The 23106-nt window shown below is 34.9% G+C and overlaps 3 protein-coding genes across 5 annotated transcripts in view; 2 read left to right on the top strand and 1 right to left on the bottom strand.

The window, feature by feature from the left end:
- Acn (apoptotic chromatin condensation inducer acinus) overlaps positions 1-1248 on the top strand; it is a 5494-nt gene extending 4246 nt beyond the window's left edge. Inside the window, exons 9-10 of one of the 2 annotated variants that reach the window (XM_018462142.1) lie at positions 427-577; positions 952-1248. In XM_018462142.1, coding sequence (XP_018317644.1) covers positions 427-546 — 120 coding nt within the window. In that variant the 3' untranslated portion in view covers positions 547-577; positions 952-1248. Of the gene's footprint in view, positions 1-426; positions 634-951 lie in introns of those variants that run through there. The other variant, XM_018462141.1, reaches the window with a different exon arrangement.
- A 740-nt stretch (positions 1249-1988) lies between these two features.
- On the bottom strand, positions 1989-11213 carry TM9SF2 (transmembrane 9 superfamily protein member 2). Of its 2 annotated transcripts, none has more exons than XM_018462143.1 (15): positions 10822-11213; positions 9341-9408; positions 9127-9220; positions 8906-9041; positions 8038-8159; positions 7824-7947; positions 7603-7742; positions 6598-6774; positions 5116-5272; positions 4724-4901; positions 4443-4602; positions 3836-3987; positions 3122-3233; positions 2865-3036; positions 1989-2775 (listed from the first exon to the last, which is right to left on the bottom strand). In XM_018462143.1, the coding sequence occupies exons 1-15, from the start codon at positions 10954-10956 to the stop codon at positions 2708-2710; spliced, it is 1995 nt and encodes a 664-aa protein (XP_018317645.1). In that variant the 5' UTR covers positions 10957-11213; the 3' UTR covers positions 1989-2707. The 2 variants fall into 2 exon arrangements, with proteins under 2 accessions (XP_018317645.1, XP_018317646.1); XM_018462144.1 differs by having other exon boundaries at positions 5116-5260.
- Positions 11214-12002: 789 nt separating this feature from the next.
- kto (mediator complex subunit kohtalo) lies at positions 12003-21755 on the top strand. Its single transcript, XM_018462227.1, has 12 exons — positions 12003-13009; positions 13424-14178; positions 14290-15070; positions 15521-15846; positions 15996-16527; positions 16604-17197; positions 17283-18997; positions 19259-19687; positions 19790-20270; positions 20547-20821; positions 21002-21163; positions 21276-21755. The coding sequence occupies exons 1-12, from the start codon at positions 12463-12465 to the stop codon at positions 21486-21488; spliced, it is 6810 nt and encodes a 2269-aa protein (XP_018317729.1). The 5' UTR covers positions 12003-12462; the 3' UTR covers positions 21489-21755.
- Positions 21756-23106: the final 1351 nt, after the last annotated feature.

Genomic DNA, 23106 nt, shown 5'->3' with positions numbered 1-23106 from the left:
GTGCGCGTGCGCGTGCGCGTGCGTGCTTATTATTTATATACAAGGTGTCCTATTTGAAGCCTCAGATGCAATTATATTCCAAATTGCAAACTATTCGTTATTCCAAAAAAATATTTTAAGTGGGACTTACTTTGTTTCGAAGGGGATAACTTGAATAAATAAGTGTGAATGAATAAGTAATAAACAAGTACAAAAATGAAAACTATGTTTTGTCTTTTTTTTTGAAATTTTCTCCAAAACCAAAAACGAGCATATCTCTAAGGGACTTTTGGGACACCTTGTATGTATAAATTTATTGCCAATCTACTTATTTGTTTTACAATCCATATATGTATATATATATATATATATATATATATGGTTGACACAAACTGTAAAACAAATAAGTGAATTGGTAATAAATGTTTTTATGTGGAAACATTGTAGATAGTCGTGAAGGAGGAGATGCGACGGCAACATATGGCAGAACACGCGCGCAGATTAGAAGAGATGAGACGTGCCGATAGAAATAGGGACAGCCGACGTCGACGTAGTCCGAGAAAATAGAGATCAGCGTATATCATCAGCAACATTAAATGTATTCCTCCCTTTTCCTGATCCCCCTCCTGAATTTAATTTTCCTTTATTCCACTTCACTCAGTTTTTTAATTCACAATTTTGTTTTTTGTTATTGATTTATATTGTTTATTAGAGACACATTTTTTTTGGAATCGTTTAAAAACATCTGAAACGTTATGTTTCGATATTTGTTCACATTTTGATCTATTTTTTTTTGCATTTCCTTTTATGTTGTCATCTCTTTAATCTCTGATCTCTTTACTTTTCGTAAATTTAATTTCAGATACTATTCAATGCATGACTATTAAACATCCTTTCAACTCCTTGTTCCCTTTCCTCGAATATCAGAATTAAACCATACTTCTTACAGGTCAACATTTATTTATCCCACAGAGAGCCAATAACTCTAGACGTGATAGTGGTTCTGTATTTGTGTCAACCGTTCGTGGCAGATAATACCAATTCACTCTCACGTTGAAACGCAGCATCCACGGAATAACTTTACAACGTGGGAACCTCTTTGAAGAAAATAGATGAGACACATTATTGAATGTGGAATAGATTGGCATTCATGAGAATCGTTCATTTCTTCGCTTTTTTCTTGTTTTTCTTTTTTACAAATCGAACTCCGACACAATGATCGAATGGAGAAATGAAATCATATGACACATATAGTTTGGATGGAAAACACTGTCGCCCAAAACGCAGAAAAGCATTTCTATGAAGACATTATTGTTGGACATTATTGATGGATGAAAAACGAAGTTTGTCTCTGCGTTAAATATTTTTCGAGGTCTGCTTTGGTTGCGTCGAGCTCAACAATTGCCAACCATTCGACTTTGATAGTGACTACATCAGGAAGCGTCGCGTCAGTGTTAACCATTAATATAGACTAGAGCAAGACGAAGACATGTCTGTAAATATAATCAATATTTCGTGGGGTGTGACATGTAAAATTATTAATAAATCCTAAAAATGATGAAAACACGCTTTTGTATAAGCGTATACATAGATACATTTATCGCTTTTCTTTTTATAATACACTTATTGGAGAATTTGTTACTCACCTATGACGAAAAATTGAAAACAATGATGAGTAAATACATTTATGCTTAAAATAAATAATCGCCTACATTATTGTCGTTATTTAATTTGCTGTACAATCATAGAACTGCATTTAATAAATTAGTAATGAAATATCGCGCAAAATAGAATACGATCATTTAAATTTATTGCAAATGTGCATATAAACTCATTTGATTGTTTTATTTGTATCAGTAATAACATTATCAACGCTAACATTGTAGGTACTTTAATTTACAAAATCGAGTACAGAATATGTGGATATATTGACTGTTCACATGTCATATTAAGATTATGCTGTTATTTATTTGGTAGACAGTGAAAAAGAAGACATAAAATTTTTCCATTGTTAAGTTCTCAATTTGTACATTTTTATTACTTGTGTATTTAATTTATAATTTAAAAAACATGGATGACACGTGCGTTTCGCAATTAGAATCGAATTGTACTTCTATGTCATTATGCACGCGTGCACACGTTTAATATTTTCCGTTTTATTAAAAATTCCTTTTCACAATAATGCCAATAATAAATAAATGAATAAACAATAAGTAATTTGACCAGAATCGATTTCATGTGACACATTGAAAATTCGATCTGAAACGTATCATGGTTGTATACCACATAATGCTTTTGTGATGTAAGTGAAGCATTTTGAGAGTAAAGGAAAAAAATAAAACAAGACGCTTATACAGATTTTCGCAAACATCTAAAACATACATCGTTTAATATACATTATGTATGTTAGACGTTTATTCGAGAAAATACTTTTCGAAGAATGTCAGATAGTCGATAACGATATCGACGTCCACTCTTTGAAAACTAAACCTTTTTCGCGTTAATAAAATAAACTATTTATTATTTATGACGATACTTGCAACGATGTATCTCAACAATAACGACGTGAAGATGCGCTATAATTTGCTTATTATTATACGGATTTTTTCTCCTTTATCTTTTTAACGCGGGTTTACACAATATCGACTATCACTCATTCTCATTACGATTGGTTTCACTCATCATATTACATTCATCATACAAGCATTGTTCTCATCATCAGTTTTATTTAATCAACCTTCACAACACTATAAATCTTGCGCACAAACCAAAAACAGGCAAAGAAACCAATGGAACCTGAAAGAAAATGAATTTTATTTTTTAACCATCAATGGTAACTGTGGCATTAAAAAAAAAATTAAGTTAAACATGTAACGAATATTCACCTGTCAAAAGGAAGAATAAGTAAACCATAATGAACGTATATCCAAAATACAGGAACGTAGAGGTGGCACCTTCAATTTCTAACTTAGTGACGAAGAAATGTATACAATAGATTAACAAGTAGACAGCAGTAAAGCCAGATGTAAGAAAGCTGCGCCACCACCAGTGATAATCCTATAAAGAAATTTATTAATATAACGATGTTTAATACATATACAAAAAATACACAAGTATGATTTTCTGTAAAGCCTGTATTTACCTCAGCGCAAAGATGGAAATAACAGAGCAGAATTGTCGTTTCAGAACACGTGATGACGAGTATGAGAAAAACCAAGAAGAGAAATCCGAACATGTAATACACTTGGCTTGACCTAGTAAAAATGATTCAGTCAAGAACATTTATTAATAAGAATATTAATACTATCTTGATCAAAAAGTTCCCGGAATTACCACCAGGTGATGCTCCGATTTGAATTCTGTTTTTTTGATTAGGTTGCCACATCTATCATTGACATTTTCACCAAATTTTATCGCCATAGCTTGACATTTGTAAAAGTTACGTCGTCTTGAGTACATCTACCTCTGCACGTGTTTTCGATTTTTTACAGTTTTAAAAATGGAGTTGAATTTGCAACAACGAGTTTGTATTAAATTTTTGGACCAAGAACGAAACGAATATCATCCAACAGCCATCGAATTCATCCGATATGGCTCCCTGCGATTTTTTTCTATTCGATCGAGTCAAAAAACTACTACTAAGAAGTAATGGAAAAATCGAAGACGGCTCTGATGGCTATATCGACAATAGAGTTCCAGAAATGTTTCCAGAGCTGGATCAAGCACTGGCATAAGTGCGTTGCAGTCGATGGGGAGTACTTTGAAGGGGACAATATCACTTTTGATGAATAAACTTGTATTTTGAATTTTCTGAATGAATTCCGGGAACTTTTTGATCAAGGTATGCAATACTTACCAAAGAGAATTAAGTATGAAGAATAATTGAATAAATATGCAACCGAATGGCAGGACACCACCCATGATGACGCCAGGTATTGGTTGTGTGTAAAAATTCTGCTCTGGTATTTGTCGAGGAATTTGATTTGTTCGTACCGGGTGCTCCACAGCCTGCGGCGTGTTATCTCAATTATTTACAAATACATACTATACTAAAATGTTTAATATTAATTTATAACAGGGCTGGGCACGATTTGCACTTCTCGGCTTCGCCTTCCGCTACTCTTCTCACCTCATTACCCCGCGCGCAATCCAAATGCCGGTCGACGTTTAGGAGCGTACAACGCTCGTAGTCATGAGGTTCACCTGCTTTGGGCGCTTACGCTGTAAACTTCGTTTAACTTATTTTTTTTTCGTTCATTACATAACTAAGATGGAATGAAGCAACGCGTAAGATTGAGAATGAAGTTTACAGCGTGAGCGCCCAAAGCGGATGGATCTTACTATGTCTACGAGCATCATATGGACTGCGCGGGGTGATAAAGTGAGAAGAGTAGCGGAAGGCGGAGCCGAGTCGAAAATTGGCTGTGAAATGCAAATCGTGCCGAGTTCTGATTTATAATTACCCTTTTTTTGAAGCCCAAGTAAGCACCGATAAATGTTAACGGTACGGATACTCCAAACCACAATGCCAAAAGAGCGATTAAAGTGCTGAAAGGTACTGCGGCCGAACTTCCGTTTGCCCAAAATATCAGATTCATTATGAAGAATAAACTAAATACAATTCTGAAAAATAAAATAAATTTTTATATCGTACATTTACATCAAATATAAATGACATTCGTAAAAACTTATTTATTTTTAAAGGAACAGAATTGATTCTATCTAAAAAAATATTAAGTCTTACCCGGGGCTAAGCATAGATGTGAGTAACACGTTGGACTTCCATTTCTCTCCTCCAAAACTTTTGTATATTCGAGCGGCCACGTATCCCGCCGTGGTTCCCAGACAAACGTACAACACCATCGCGCAAGTCATTAGTGCACCTCTATTAGCAGGCGAAAGGAAACCCAGACAAGCGAATGCTGTAGCATTGATTAAAATTTAAAATAACATTTATAATTTATCATTTGAAATGAAAGAACATTTAATGAGTTTTTAATGTTTAAGTTCAATTAATCTTAAATAAGTATTAATTTCAAATTTAATCTAATAAATCTGATGAGAAAGCGTAAAGTAAAAAAGAAAAGGAAAGGAAGGGGGGTGCGAGCGCGAGAGTGTGTGTGTGTGTGTTTTTACCTAATGTAACCAGCGTCATGAAGAACACTTGAATACCGGATCCTAGCAAAACCGAAAGCAACATTCCTTTGCGCGGAGGGCGGAATACATCGCCGTGTACCAATTTCCATCCAAATTCCTCTTGTGCATCTTCTCCTGATTCTATCTGGAAGTAGGCCTGCGTTATCGCAACACAGACAAACGGATATCACAATTTTATAAAAGTGAAGAAAACATTTGGTTACCTTCACCTTTTCATGAAACCTTTTCATACATTGAGTGCATCCAGAAACGACGACCGCACACTGAGCGCTCACTGAGCAAAAAAAAGGGATTAATCTATGATTAATATGTTTATTTATTATAATTAGTAACATATAGAATAACGTGTTTATTCTTAGTAGATAATCTTTAATATCATATTTCTTACTTATTTATTACTGTTAAAAATTTTAAGTCGCTCTACAGCTCACTGAGCGCTACATAACGTTACGGTATACCAAACATGGTATTAGAGAAATAATAAACAGTAATAAATAAGTAAGAAATATGATATTAAAGATTACCTATAATAGACACGTTATTCCACGTTACTAATTATGATAAATAAACATATTAATTATAGAGTAATTCCTTTTTTGCTGAGTGAGCGGTCATCACTTCTGGATGCACCTATTGCTTTACAAGACTAATTTTGTGCTTACGAATTAATTTTTCAATCAATCATTCAAGCATTTTTTTAAGTAAAAGGTTAGTATTTAACTCTAGCTATACACACTGGAGTCCCAGAAATCTTGGTGCAATTTGCTAAATCAAGATTTTTTTAGTGTTTCTAAACTTTTCTTTTTCTTTGAATCTATATATCTCGAAGCTCCTTAATTCTATCGACTTTTACATATTATAGACTTGTTTCTTAATCAATTCTCCATCGATTAAAAACAAAATTAATTGAAATATATTCATTTTTATGAAAGTTAGTTACAAATATGAATGGGATCCTAAGGACTTGAGTGTGTATATCAAGGGTAGAAAAATAAGTGTGTATAGCTAGGGTTAAGTTTGTTTTTTTTAGTTTCCAAGGCACATTGATTCACAGCAACTTCTCAATATCTTCTTAAAACTTTATTAAATTTTATCTTGAAATTTTGTATAGACGAAGTTTCCAAAAAAATAAAGGCCATTTTGGCTTTGCCGTAATTGAATAAAAAAGATATAAATGGCTATTTTTGATTATGTTCAGTTGTTAAATATCGTGAAATTATCAGAGATGATCACAATTCACACACTTATCAATTATACATTCATTTTAAAATAAAATAGATGTAGCAAATGAACATAATATAGGCTGTGTTCCAAAATTCACTGCTAGTACTAAAGATCTATAGTTTACATTACATGCACTAGAGATTTTCAATACTGGCAGTTAATTTTGGAACACAGCTACAAAAAAAAGAATGACATACAGCTATTAAATTGTAACAACTGAATAAAGTATATAGGTACCTGGTTATATCGTGCGATGTCTTTGTGCAGAGTACGAAGCATTATCATAGCTACCATTCCAGAGAGGAATAGAACGATTATCAGCGAATTAAGAATACTGAACCACTGAATATTCGAATGTGGCATCGATTCTAAAATGTAATCCCACCTAGATGACCATTTAATCGTGTTATTTTTCTGGAATAATAATAAGTATAATAATAAATTTTAAGTATAATAACAGGGTTGACAAGTAACACGTTACTTGTAACGCCGTTACTTTGTTGATCGTTACCTTGTTATAATAATGATTTGGTAATGACATTGTGAATTTTTTATGATGGTAATGCTAACATTAGAGTTAGAAAAGTCAATCGTTATTTGTAATGGATTGAAAAAGTTATTCGTTACTGAAAAAAATAACTCCTAATTTCTAACGCGTTACTTCTTAGTAACGAGTAATGTTACGCGTTACTCGTTATACTTATAACTTTTTCAGTGTAACGCGTAATAGTGACAATTTACTTTTCTAATCTTAGTACAATTTTAGCGTTTAGTTAGCGTTACCGTCATAAAAAATTGCAACATCGTCATCAAATTGTTTACTATAAAAAGTAATGACAAAGTAACTGAAAAGTAACGTTTGCCAACCCTGTATAATAATAAATACAATAAATGATTAAACTTTATTAATTATCGTTAAAATCATTTATATTGTTACGTTCGTACGCCGTCTCGCGGAAACTCGCTCGCGTCGCGAACGCGCACTCCCGAGCCGAAATGAAGTACACAGATATAATGAAAGAAACAAGCAACGTTTATTAAAGCAGAAATACAGGAACACTCCGTATTGGAACACAATGAATAAGATATATGATCGCGGGTGAAGAGATACGTCCGAGCGCTTCGACGGCTTGTTGCCAGGCAACGCGCTTCTTCCTTCGAGGACGGCGAACTCCGACGTATATCGGGCGACGATATGCAATTCGGGCATAATAATATTATTATATACTTGCGAAGACTTACCACAAATTTAACAGAATATGTATATATTACTTGGAACGTCTGTGCAGATGGCTGCTCACTGGATGGTATCTCCAATGGTATTTGACTTTCACAATCAATTTGGCTAGTATGCTTAATACTGCGAGGTACTACTTTTACAGCTATTAAAATCACATTTATACAATTATTATTCATTAATTTGTGATATTAAACACTAGCAAAGATCAATTTTGAGTACTTACATATGATACGACCACCGTTTTCCTTAAAGGACGATCCCCATTCCTCTGAACCACCACTATGATAAGTTATAGTAAGATTCACATGATTAAATAAATAGTAAGTTTTTGGTTTGTTGTACGGACCCTAGGAGTGTATACAAAGAGACAGATCGTTAGATAAATTAAATTTTATATTTTCATAATTTTGAAATATAATTTGATAATTCATCCTCACATGTATAGTACAAGTATCTTGCTGAGATCTGGATTCTTTTGAATAACAGCCCATAGGGAAGCCAGTGCTACAATATTGTCGTTCATCTTCTAACTGATAACACCATGTTACTGGCATATTATCTAATAAAAGCAGAACATTAACAGAATCATTAACAAGTCGAAGTGATTTTAAAAGTATTGAAAAATTGTGTAATTGCAAAATTCGAAACTTTTCAAGCAATAAATTATTTGGACAATTTTTTCACAAAAATTTAACCAGTCCACCAGTTATAATAGAAACAGCAACTCTAAATACAATTATATAATAATTAAACCAATTAATTATTGTTATTAGAGTACAAATATATTTTCATATTTTGTGATATAACTTGAAAATTTACTTCAAAATTATACTAAATACACTCTTGTTCTTATAAACTCTTTACATGTTAAAATATATTTACGCTGGCAGCATATTTAGATCATATTTGCGTATTATAAAATTGTTACTTAGATTTTTCAAATTTTTAACTCTCCGCAAATCAGGTGAGGTATGACATACCTTAGCAAGATGAATTTTTATAACTTCTTAAAAAATACAATATTTATGATGAAGTATAGCATGGGGTATGAGATATATTCATATATGAACCATGTTGATGTTCCACTTGCTTTACGGAGGGTTAAATTATTGAACCATTCATTTTTCTTCAATTTTTGAATACAAAATTATATAAATTAAACTTATAATATTGAAATTACAATATCTTATTATGATATACTACTAATAAAATACTTAAAAATTATTGTAATACAAAATATTTAAAAAGAAATTTTATAATACTTCATTATTTTTAATTAATTGGTTGATGTATTTGATACTCTACCAACTATCCAATGATGTTGATAATTGACTGCTATTGCTTTTCTTAATAACTGTAACTTTTTCTCTGAATTTTCATCACTTGACGTGTACAATTTTGTGCAAACAGTAGCACACTTGACATCTTTTAAGAAGTCCAACTACAAGTAGAACATTAATTTTAATTTTTCTTATTTTTTAGAATTTATAAGTTAAAGAATATTAGACTTGGAATTTCGCATCTACCTTGTAAGGAGAAGGACGTATGCGTTCTCCAAAAACAACCTGTCCTAAGTTCTCAACTGGGGACTGTCCCTCTTCTGCCGTGCAAAAGTCAAAACTAGATTATAGAAATAGAATTTAAAAAAATATTATCAGTTATATAACTATTACATTACAATAAAGTAATATACAATACACAAAAAAATATAATAAAGAATCTGAAAATAATATTACTTACTGACTATATTCGTAAGGTATGACATATTTCTCAGTGTTTAAACGATTCACATATAGTTTGATGTCCGACTAAAACAGAGTTACAGAGTTTCATTCTCAATATAACTAATAATATTATAGTTTACTAAGATTTATAAATATTGTATCAAATTATGTAATTCTGCTTGAAATATAATAATATAATAAGATATATGGCAACACATATACCATGAAGGAAAAGTAATAACTAATGTTGCGTGTGTGTGTGTGTGTGAGCGCGCGCGCGCGCGCGCGTACGTGCAAACATGTGCGTACATGCATGTGCATGCGCGTGTACGTGTAAATTATTCAATTTCTATAAAATTTATATAAAAATCAAATAAAATTATATAAAAATATTGTATAAAGTCAATACACGTATAAGTAATAATAGAGATAAAGAAATAGTAAAATGACGTTTGTCATATATATAAAAATACATATAATAATGTACTTATACACAGAATAAAACGGATTTCCGAATTAAGACAGAAGTGTACAATTCAGTTTCCAAAAAATATATATATAACTGACTAATGACGTGGACATATATCAGCGTGAATTTACGATATATATAGGCTACGTTTACACCGTACGATTGATAGCGACCTGACCTATATCGTGACCCAAAGTAGGTCTAGTCACCAACAATTTACACTGAAAGGGATTTAAAAATTGGTTGGGTCACATTTAGTCCACGCTGGTCCGAATTAGAGTCATCTATTATATTTTGTACAGATTATTTCCATATACAGCATTGTACTCGCCAGAACGTATACATAGCGCTATATTGAGTCGGGATGACAGATATCTTAACCTCTAAAATCTCGAACTTTAATGCTTAATATCTCGGTTCGCGAGACCGACCGCCGCATTTTTGCCAGATTCTTTCATTTTAAGTGAAAACGTGTCGAATGAGCCCAATTTCATCAAAATCGGAGATACGGGGAGGCCCGTATTCTAAATAATTATTATTATTTGTATTATTTTGATTAGCAAAGGCACTGGTACTTATGAACTTGAATCGCTGCATGAACTTTTTTCCATCTTTTTTTTAATATTTATGTTCTTTGCACAAATCAATTAGTCTTTTCACAGTCTAGAAGTAAATAACAAACCGGTTTAACCTAACTATTCAACAAAACAGCAGTGTCCTACCGAGCAAATGACTACGAAGCTTTTAGATCGGATCAGTCACGCGTTTACACCGAGAAAGTAGACGACTTATTTTAGGTGAGGGCGCTAAAAAATCCAGGCTGACCTACAACAGATCGGGTCAGGTATAGTAGTGTTTACAGCATGCGGCCTAATAATGTGACCTAAATAAGGTCGAATTTGGTGTATAGGCCGCGGACTAAACGTACGGTGTAAACGTAGCCATAATCGACATCCCGTCGATCATAACCAACCGACTGACCAATCAACTGATTGAACTGATCGCCTTTAATTTCTCACGCTATATACCTTGCAGGTTGGTGTGGTCTCGCCGACCTTACAATAATTCACGGGCGCCAGACCAGGTAAATAGAACGCCACAACGCCGTGGAACGCGCACAGCGTGTAGAAAATCACCGTCATCGTTCCCATCGCTGTTGTCATCACAATCACCAGGTCTTTTTATAAACGTTTGTCGTACCGCTCGTGTTTTTTCCGTGAAACGTATTCTCCTACATGAAAGCACCCGATCGCATCATATGCCACGCACGTCTTCGGGTTTCTTTTTATCTCTCGCTTGCTCTCGCTGCGTGGAATTGCGCGAAACGTTGTCGCGAGTCAAACTCGTATCACATCTCGAGGGCTGCCATGACACGTCATGAAGTACGAGACTATCTGCGGCCGCGAGAACGAGTATCGGAATATCTCGAGGTTTGTTCGCGTCGCATGTTCCAACCTGCTCCTACTATAGCTCCTACTCACTCCAATAAGTACATTGGAGTGAGTAGAAGCTATGGTACGAACGAACCTTTGGTGACTATTGGTGACTAAAGCTGGTTCTGCATTGATCGCATCGCAGCGTCGCAAGTGTGTCGCAAGCGTTGCAGTCCAATCAGAGTCGAGCTAACTTGACGTTTATTGGACCGCAACGCTTGCGACGCTGCGATGCGACTAATGCTGGATTCACATTGCATCCGATTTTCATCGTATGACGCTCGGCATCCAATCAGAAAACAGGATTCCTATAATACGAAGCAAAATTCATCGGAATCCTGTTTTCTGATTGGTTGCTTTTTTTTACGACGAAAATCGGATGCAGGGTGAATCCAGCATAATGTAGAATCAGCTTAATGTAGGATTCACACTGCATACATCCGACGTGCGACGTCCGATATCCAATAGGAGAGCTTGTTTTCTAGATATTTCAGCTAGTAATATTTTGTCGTACGATGATGCTTGTCGTATGAAAATGTTCGTCAAGATTTAACTTTTTCGTCTGACGACGGATAATCGTAATATGCAACTTACAAAGTATATGCAGATAAAAATGACGTTAACTAGAACCGAATTCTGTTATTGGTATCATCGTCCATCGGAGACCATATACAGGGTGAATCCTACATTATCCTGAATTTTTTCGATATTTTTATATCGAGCTGTAAAATATCGAATATTCGATATTCAATTATCGAATGGCGATAAACATGTCTAACGTGAATTGACGTGAATTGAAACCGTACGTGGACACTGGTTGAAAACGGATTGAAACATTTGCAGTTTTTAAGATAAGTCACGTTCGTGCGCGCATTCGCAGATATTCTAAAAGAGAGAAAACGGAGATGAGCAGTGCAATTACGTAAATACGTTTGCTCCAGTTTGCTCGCTTTTGATCCTTCTATCATGCATACATGTACTTCAACGATACATCCTGCCTCGATGATACGGTGACATTGACAGCGTTATTGCGGCTCGATGTAAATGTTATAATTGTGATAATGCGCAGAAATATAACTAAAACCTGCGATATCGGTAGATAGACGTTGCGTGACGTTGCGCGTATTCTGTAATTAATACACAGGACGGCCCGTTCATGTTGTTGATGCTTGGCGATGCTCATGATCGATTTTTTATTATTTAACGACTCTATATCTCTTCGCGTCTAATTGTACCATGATGGGAATATTGTATGAGAAAAGGCCGCTGAAGAGGCCGAGGCTGGGTCCCCCAGATGTCTATCCTCAAGAGCTGAAGCAAAAGGAGGATGAGCTCTCGCTTACAAATGTGAAACATGGCTTTATGGCAACTACGACCCAACTAACAGATGAATCTGGAACAGGCAGAAATTATAATGTCACTGCTGCTAAAGTTGGCGCGTATTTCAACGCAATCCTCGCCAAGAAGGAAGAGCTTGCGACGATGCCTGACACTGGTAGGAAGAGACAGCAGATCAATCCCAAGGACAATTTTTGGCCAGTAACAGCAAGGACAAAGAATGGCATTGAAGCATGGTTCAAAGATCTTTCGGGCAGCAAGCCGCTAGTCGCTCTTGCAAAAAAGGCTCCGAACTTCAATAAAAAGGAAGAAATTTTTATGATGCTCTGTGAGTACCAAGTACCAATGCTGAGAGCAGCTTGGTTTATCAAGCTTAGTTCTGCTTATACAGTTGCGGTCTCAGAAGCTAAGATAAAGAAGCGTCAGCTGCCTGATCCAACCACAGGTGAGCTAATTCTATTTCTTGTTATAAAAAAAACTGTTGATTAATTTAAAAACCTGTTATTAATTGTGTAATTGAGAAATATGTAGAAGTAATATAAAGGTTTACTTAAACTATTCCCCTATAGCAAAGAGTCACATTCGGATCACAATAGAGTCACAATAGTCAGAAAGAAAATATGATGCCACTGTGAGATTGTCATAACAAAATAACACACGTTACAAAGATATTTGTACATCATCGTGACATCACCATGACATAACCATGATTTTTATGATGTAACTGACGTTTTTTTTGTTATGGGGATTAATATATCTTGTATCTTTATTAAACTTATTACATTATTTTCTTTATTATAATTAAAATTTATCTTTATTTTGAAAGATATTAAAAATATGATTGTTTTTGTTATGGCAGAATGGACAGGAACTCTCATAAAATTTTTGAAAGATCAATTGTCTAAACTGCAAGAGTACTATCATATGGGCAATCATGTAGCTGCTAGTAATAATAATAATATGACAAACAATTCCTGCAACAATAATGGGATTACTGGAACAAACAACAGCAGCAACAGTAGCAGCAGCAGCAGCAACAACAACAGCAACAATAATAGTGTTAATAATAATAATAATTCAAGCAATAACACAAGCAATGGCTCTGCCAATAATCAACCATCCACACCTACCTCGAGCAGTCAATCTGCAACAGGTAGTACAATGAATGAGGATCATAAATTAGCGCTTAAACAATGGCATTATTGCGTACAATTGGCTAAATATATGTTTGAAGAAGGTTTATTGGATAGACAAGAATTGCTACAGTGGATTCTCGAATTGCTGGATAAGATTAGGTCTTCTCCCTCGGAAGATGGCATATTAAAGCTCTTATTACCATTAGCTCTGCAATATTTGGAAGAGTTTATACAATCTGAATTATTAGCCAGACGATTGACATATTTATGCTGTCGTAAATTGGCACATATGTGCAATAATGTTGAGAGCAACAATAATCCACAGAGTCCATCTATTACTAAGAATGAAGCTAATGGTAGTAAGGATACTACTGTTGCTGTCCAAGGACCTTTAAATCTCTTGACAGTTGCTTTTAATGATTATTTGACTTGTGCACATCACAGAGATGTAATTTACAGTTTATCTACTATAATACAGGTAAATGACATGCATTCTATATTGTTCATTTATATTGGTTGTCATAAGAATTAATAATATTATGTGAAGAAATTTATTGTATTATGTGATTAAGAAATTATTGAATTTTAGGTTATAACATTAGAGTGTCCCACAGCATTGGTTTGGAATAGCGTTGGTGAAGGAAAGGCTCCATCAGTTTTGAATGGATCACCTTTAGATTATTTACCATGTCCTCCTGCAGCTTTACCGTGTCCACCCGCGAGTTCTAGCAATCCTACAATGAAACAGCTAAGAATTGCACAAGAAAATATAAGAGCTCGATCTCAGGCAGCGGAAGGTAGATGGTCGTGCGACAAGTGGCAGCAAAGCAGCGCTGGAACAACAACTACCAAAGTATTAGCTGCATTGGATGCTCTTGACCGGCACAGTTTTGATAAAATGGATGCCTCTAATTCGCTTGACACCTTGTATGCAAAAATCTTTACACCACCTCCAAAAGATAATTCTAGTGAACGTGACACAAAAACGGAATATAATCCACAACAGGATTCAGCAGTAGTCGAAATTCTGTGTGAATGGGCCGTGAGTGCTGAACGTTGGGGAGAACATAGGGCAATGGCGGTTGCTAAACTTCTCGAAAAAAGACAGAGTGAAGCTACTGGCGAAACTAATGATAACGATGATAAAGACAGCACATGTAGTAATGGAAGTCCGCCTGTGCTTCCAATTTTTCAACCGTTGCTTATGAAATTCTTAGATGTGGACGCACCGGTACTCGATAATACTTCGAATCAATCTAAGGCTCAATTTACAAACTTAGTTCATCTGTTCTCAGAATTAATAAGGCATGATGTTTTCTCACATGATGCATACATGTGCACTCTTATTTCAAGAGGTGACCTTATACAAGGTATATATATTTGTATACTTATGTAAAAATTATTATTTAAATATTTTAACACAGTTTATAAAAAAATAATTTTAATTGAAGGAGAGAATTGTGTGAATTTACATTTTAAAATTAAAGGGTGTGTTATAAGTATATTTAATGTAATTATTTGGCGTAAAAGACGCTATAACATATATTAAAAGTAAGTCATAAAGATATTTCAAATACAAACCTTAAGACTCGGTTCGTCTATAGTAAGATTAATCTCGGTTTAATTTACTGTTCATCTTTTTATAACTACTTTATCTTTTTTTTAACTCTTAGAAAAAGATATAGAGTAAATTGAATTGAGATTAACGTTAATTTTGTATTGGTGGAATCGGGCCTAAATGATTCATTCTCTATATCGATTAAAATATTCTAAAAATTTTGACAAATTTGCCTATATAATTATGAAATTATTTTAATTAGGTCCAGTTGCTAGCAAACCCGGAACACCTAGCAACAGAGAACCAATCGATGAAGATAGCCTTTTTCCGGGTATAGATTTAAAGCCGACTAAATTGGAAGTATCGGATCATGGACGTACCATGGATTATGATGACAGTAAAATTGATGACGATTTAGATAAGATATTGCAACATATTAAAGAAGATCAGCAAAATAGCATGGATGCACCGGATAGTCCCAAAGAGGATGCACTGACTGGTCACGGAGGTCATGAAAGTCTCGATTCAAAAATGCCATCAAGTCATAGCAGACATTTATTGTACACCACTCATTTTCCGCTACCACAAGTAATTTTTTAAATATATTTTTCTATTAAATGAAATTTAAATTAATTTTTAAGGGCAACTATGGTAGACACATATACCCCCTTATATATTATATAAATATATTTTTTATATTATATATTGTATTATATATATATATATATATGTCTTAGGACGAGACATGTAGTCAGCATGATTGCAATCAGCGACACGTATTACTTTATGGTGTTGGACGTGTCAGAGATGAAGCTAGACATGTTGTTAAAAAAATGACAAAAGAAGTGTGTAAATTATTTGGGAAGAAATTCAGTATTGATGTTGCTGAAGGAGGCAAAGTAAAGAAACATTCTCGAAGTGAATTTAATTTTGAGGCTGTTACTATAAAATTCCAAAATCTAAGTTATTTTGATCAACACGTTGTAACATGGCAATGTGCAACACAAGTAATAGAAATGTTGAATACATTTGCATTAGCTGGTTCGTCTTATTTACCAGTTCATGAGCATGTAGCCTTTCTATTCGATCTAATGGAACTAGCATTAAACATATATGGCCTAATTGACGTTTGTATACAAATCCTGAAAGAATTACCAGAAGTGGAGGCACAATTGACAGCTAGAAACAGTCAATTAGTTCGAAGTTATACTACAAACCTAAGTTTATACGTAGTCGGCGTATTAAGGAGATATCACTGTTGTTTATTATGTAAGTATTAATGCTATTTAATACATAATTTAATGATCTTATACATATATTATATATAAAAATTATTGTGTTATAGTATCTCCCGAACAGACAACAGCAGTATTTGATTTACTCTGCAAAGTAGTAAAACATGTATCAAATCCGAGTGATTGTAGTTCTGCCGAACGATGCGTATTAGCGCATTTATATGACTTATATTCAACGTGTTCTCTCTTGAAAACAAAATCACACGGAGTAGAAGCGTTTAGTAATGCATATCCGAAAATTCGTGCTGCTCTCTATAGCACATTGCAGCCAACGCCTTCAAGTCACGTTTATAATTCGCAATTTATGGTGGATGTCTTCACTAGTCCACGAAGAGGTGGAAAAATTGAACCGCAATGGGCGAGACAGTTGAATGAGACACCAGCCAATCGTTATAGTTTTGTTTGTAATGCAATTGTTGCAGTTTGTAGTGAAACTGATAACGATAAATTAAACGATATTGCTATAACTTGCGCAGAATTAACTGCTTGTTGCAATGCTCTCAATGCCGAATGGTTGGGAGTACTTATGGCACTTTGTTGCTCTTCCAATAGTTCTGCTTTTTACATCGACGTGTTAAATCAAGTTGATGTACAAGATTTAAGTATACACAATTCTTTAGCTATATTCACATCAATTTTAATTGGTAAGCAGAAAAACGTTTTACATTTATTAAAATACGTATTGTGATACCTATTAATCTAATAGTTTATAACTTATTATATTTACAGCAAGGCATTGTTTCTCTTTAGAAGATTTCGTTGTGCATATAGCATTACCATCATTGGTGAAAACTTGTAATGACGGTCGCGGAGATATTGATATCGAAGTCGAAGCAGGTGCACGTTTAACTTGTCACTTATTACTGAGACTCTTCAAAACCGTCGAATGTCCGCAGCCGGCTTTATATTCGGTCAGTACGAGTCCTCATCCACTTCCAAGTGGAAATTCAAGAGGTTACAGCATAAAATTGAGTTGCGATAGACACTTATTAGCAGCTGCACACAATAATATAAGAGTAGGACCGGTACTCGCGGTTCTAAAGGCTATATTAGTTGTGGGGGATGCTACAGCTGCTAAACAGCCTCCGAAGAAAGTCGATATACCTTTGAGCCATTCCACTAAAGGAGGTGGCCCGGCCAGTGTTGGAGTCGGAGTTGGGGTGAGCAGTAGTGGGCCTGGTGAACTATCAATCAGTCATATTTTGGGAACCAGCGATATTTTAGGAGGTGGCGATGATCTTGGCCTTGATCTAGCAATGTCTTCATCCAGTAGTAGCGCCGGCATGACAACGGAAAATGTCAAGGGATTTTCTGATTTTGCTCATCATGTTTTGCGTCAGATCTGCAGTCAAGAATGGGTGTTGGAAAGATGCTTACAAAATCCGGAAGAGCTTTGTCATCAAGACATGCTGTTAGATAATATGCTGACGCCACGACAAGCTCAAAAATTATTACATATGATTTGCTATCCTGAAACGCCAACCGAAGCTTTTATCGATCAGAAAACACATATTACGAATATTTTAGAAAATTTGGAACAATGGAGTCTACGAATGTCTTGGTTAGATTTACAGCTTATGTACAAGCAATTCACGCCAAGCTCCAGTGAACTTTCTCAATGGTTGGACACAGTTGCAAAAGCTGCAATCGATGTTTTTCAATTGAACAATACCTTAAGTAATAAATCTGACAAAAAGTCAGGTTCTATATGGTTAGTTGCTCCATTAGTCTCCAAGTTGCCGAGTGCAGTACAAGGCAGAGTTTTAAAAGTGGCAGGACAGGTATTAGAATCAGGCAATTGGTCGAAAACAGCAGGGCGCGAGAGAGGTAGATCTAAATCGCCTTCATTGTTTAATCATCAACCATTTCTGTCACTTGTATTAACATGCTTGAAAGGTCAGGATGATCAAAGAGAAGGTTTATTGACATCTCTACATTCACAACTTTCGCAATTTTTAAATACCAGTAAAGAAGAGAAACATATTGGTTCCGAAGACCCTAAAACTAGAGAAGTATTACAAGACGCTTTGCAGTTAAGATTCAGTCTCGTTGGAGGTGTGTTTGATACAATACAAAGAAATACGACTGCTACGACGGATTGGGCGATTCTACTAGTTCAATTGGTCAGTTACGGTGTTATAGACTTGAATAATAATGCAGAATTATTTACAACCGTTATAGATATGCTAGCAACACTGATTCACTCCACGTTAGTATCAGATTCGCAGTCCGAGAAAGATGAAAATAAAAAACACTATCAAAATCTAATGAAAAAATTGAAAAAAGAACTAGGCGATAGAAATTCTTCGAGCATTCGCTTTGTGAGACAACTTCTACCGTTACCGAAGTTGACTATGGAAGTTATTACATGTGAACCTGTTGGATGTTTGACTGATACTAAAGGCAATAAGATCGCCGGATTCGACAGCATCGATAAAAAACAGGTACATTTCGGTTTCTTTTGGTACGATCGATTTTTTTTCTACTTATAGAAGTATTTCTTTTTATTATTACAAAAAGATATAAGATGCGAAGCCCCCCCCCCCCGTTTCACGCATGGTGCGCGTGATGTATTATTTTATCCTTGTTATTCACCGAATATTAAAGAAAGATAAAATGATACATCATGCGCATCATGCATGAAACGGAACACAGCCATAATATTAACATATTTAAAGTGTATAATGTGTTATACTTAAAATTAGGGATTGCAAGTATGTGATTCTCAAAGAGTATCGGCATGGGAACTCTTAGAAGGTCATAAAAATCCTGCGCCGCTTTCCTGGGCTTGGTTTAGAGCTGTTCGATTGGAACGCAAACCGCTTACATATCAAAATGCGCATAAACTGTTGCGGTATCATACGCACAGTCAAATTCGTCCAGCCAGCCATTATTTAGATCCACCTCCATTACCACCGGAAGATCTGGAGCCAGACAAGAAAGAATCGGACCCTGGTAAAGCAGACACTCCAATGAGTATTGATTCACCAGGTCGAGTCGGCGGCAGTGTCGGTAGCACCGGAGTTGGTAATGTAAATACTAATGGTAAAGGGAAAGCCATGAAAAATAAACGACATAATAGACGAGCAAAAGGTGCCGCTACACCTACGACACCTATATCGCAGCAGATGCAAGTAAGTTTAATTGCACGCAATAATATACTACAAAAGCTATAAAACAAAAACTAAACAAAGAAATATCTTTACATTATTCTTCTTTCCTCTTATTATTAACAGCAACCACCATCTCAATTGCAACAAATGGCATTTGGTAATCAACAAGCTCCTGTTGCGCAACAGCCCGGAATGTTTACTGGGCAACCTCCACAACCCCAACAGCAATGGTACAGTAATCAGCAAACTCACACACCCGCACAGCAATATGGATACAGTCAACAGTTACCACCTGCACCGGTCGGTGGACCGCGCTATGAGAGACCAGGGATGAATAATCAGTCCAAACAAGCTTTGTCGAATATGTTACGCTTACGATTACCATCCAATCAATTCATGGGCTCACAACAACAACCACCAACCGCTACACCAGTTGCTGGACCAGGCGCATTCCAAGGAATGCAGAGGCAGTTCATCAGGCAACAATTGAGAGCGCAGCATGGAGCACCTGGCATAAATCCACAACAAGGCATGTTTGCAGCACAGCAACAGCAGCAGCAGCAGCAACAACAGCAACAAGGAATATATGCTGGAATTCAACAAGGTACAAATTAAGAAAAAGGTCTCAGGATATTATCAGTCAAGAATTGTGTTTAGCAGAAAGAAGTAATGTCTTAATTATTATTTAATTTTATTGTTATTTAATTTTATTTTGAATTCTTTCGAGCGATCTACTATTTTTAGCAGTCTTATTAAATTATTTAGATTAATTTTCCTAATATTAAAATTATAATGCATTAAATGCTAATGTCTTTTATTAGATACAATAATCAATGTTTGCATAATTTTTGAGCGTACTTGGATTAATTTTTTTCTATAGGTATGAATCAAAATTATACGGGATATGGCGGACAACAAATGATGCAGCAGCAACAACAGCAACAGCAACAGACGTCGCAGCAAACACAGCAGCAGCAGCAGCAGCAACAGTTGCTTCAACAGCAGCAGCAACAGCAGCAGCAACAAGGAATCTTGAACCAACAACAAAGTATGATGTTCCCTAATCAGCAGCAAATGATGGGTCCACAAAGGGGACAGGAATATATGCCACAACAAAGAATGCAGCCTAGTGCTGCAAGGCCGCCATATTTACAAGTGTGTTTAAGTACATGTTTTAAACATTATAATGGCATAAGATAAATAATTCAAGTGTAGCTCAATTCTATTCATTTTTATCGCTTACTTTTTACAGTAATGTAAGCTTATTGTAGAAAGTACATAATAATTGCATTTTGTAAGATTTAATGATATGCTAAAATATATTTTGTTATTTAGGCGCCAAATGTAACGATGAACGCAATGGGACCAATGGGCGCAGGTGTTCAGAACCAACCTGCTCCTCCGTACCGACAATCCGCTGGAAAACCGGGTGCGGTAGGCGTAACAGGTGTAGGTACGGCCAATGTCAGCTTGCAGCAAAATCAACAATTCCAACAGGTATGGTCTACGATATCATATATCACATCATGACATCATCATAAGATATATTGCAAAAGCGCAATATTTGTAAAGAATTTGCGAAATATTGTTGTTAATTATCTTTACGTAGCAACAAGCGATAAATCAGCGTATGAGGCAACAGATGTTGGCTATGCAGCAGCAGCAACAAGCTCAGCAGCAGCAGGCTGCACAACAGCAGCAACAGCAGCAACAAAGTGCTGCTGGTGGGCAACAACCAACGCCTCAACTCGTGACTCACTTACAGAGGCATTTGAGTCAACCACCGCAACATTCCTATCAACATCAACCACCACCTTATTAAAATAGAAAAAAAATTGAATTTATTTAATCTGCTGGTTAAACACACTAATGCAGTGTAAAAGTAAAAACCTCGGTGAAAACAGATTTATTGAGTTTCAAACTTTATACTGTTGAATGAGTAAACAAGGTGTGCAAGTAGGGATGCATGGATCGTAAAATTACCGGATACCGGATATTGAATATCCGATAGGATGATTTTCCTGTCGGATTCCGAATATTTTTTCGGATATTCTGTACGAATTCCTCAAAATTCTAAAAAAAAGGAAAGCAAGGGAAAAATAGCGATAATAATTTTCTTTATCTCCCAGATGTGAAAACAAAAGGAAAAAAGAAATGAACTGTGAAAGAAGTTCAGTTGAAAAGAATAAAATTCTGCATCAATGACGTGAACTTTCAATATAAAATTTCAACCGGATATTTAATGATATCTGACCAGATAGTGTGTGTAAACAAAGTACCGGATAATACTGGATATTGGATATTTTCCGGTGCATCTCTATTTGCAACAAAGCAAAAGGCATGTTTTAAAGAAAAATTTTTTTATTAGACTTGCTGTAATTTTTTATCAGTCAATATTTTATATGTATTTTACTATATTATACATATGTACATACATATACACGGTGTCCCATTTTAAATAATGCATTACGATTTCTCGAAAACTATAGTAGATACGGAAAAACGTTTCGAACAAAAGTTGTATGGTTCAGACGGGGACATAAGAAGGTATCATTGATTTGACCTTGGGTGGCGTCGTTAAGGTCAAGGTTACATCGATTTTTTTAAATGGAACACTCTATTTTTGATGCCAGAATTTAATAGCTGGTGTCAAGAGCTTTTCAAAACACTATAATAAAGTTATTTTTCATTAAGTACCTTTCGAGTTATAAGGCTTGAAAGTTACAGAACCGCCAGCATTAGCATTACGCAAGGTGTCCGATCGGTCTAAAACCTCTTGAATGTTATTCAGGATCATGTCCTGGATAATATTTGTCAAAATCAAAGTTATTGGAGGTTGTACTTTTTATTTTCATTTTTACGTAAAAATGAATTCTTAGTGCAAAAATGAAAATAACAGGTATAACCTCCAATGATTTTGATTGATGCTTATTTGGCGATCTTTAAAAATTAATATTACGTTAACTCTACTGCGAAAATTGCAAAATAGTAGAGGACTTTTCGACTCAGTTTAGTTTGATCTGTCTATATTTAAAATTGTCCCAAATATTCTGGGACACCCTGTATATATCTAGCTATGTAAATACATAAAATATTATACATATACAGTCCATTTTAATCCATTCAGTAAAATATCTCAAAATCCTTTTAAGTTTAAGACAAAAATGGTTCAGATAAAAGTTGTTCAGTTATAAGAGAGAAAGAAAATGATAACTCTGATTGACTTTGAGAAGATGTCCTTAAAATCAAGTCAAGGTTACCTAAAATTAAAGAAACAATGAAATTATATATATATAAAATATATTTTTTACATAATATGATTTCTCTAATTATTCTGCATATAAAAGTATTAAGATAGCTCTATCAAAAAATCAATATAATTTACGAGATTTGATACTTTATTCTGGCAAACATTGACGTGAAATATTAAATATCTCGTA

The sequence above is a fragment of the Mycetomoellerius zeteki genome, unplaced genomic scaffold (assembly GCF_001594055.1).
Source record: "Mycetomoellerius zeteki isolate Tzet28-1 unplaced genomic scaffold, Tzet1.0 scaffold135, whole genome shotgun sequence".
In the NCBI taxonomy this organism is placed as follows: domain Eukaryota; kingdom Metazoa; phylum Arthropoda; class Insecta; order Hymenoptera; family Formicidae; genus Mycetomoellerius; species Mycetomoellerius zeteki.
Note: the sequence above shows the minus strand (reverse complement) of the source record. Positions and strands in the feature narration are given on the sequence as shown.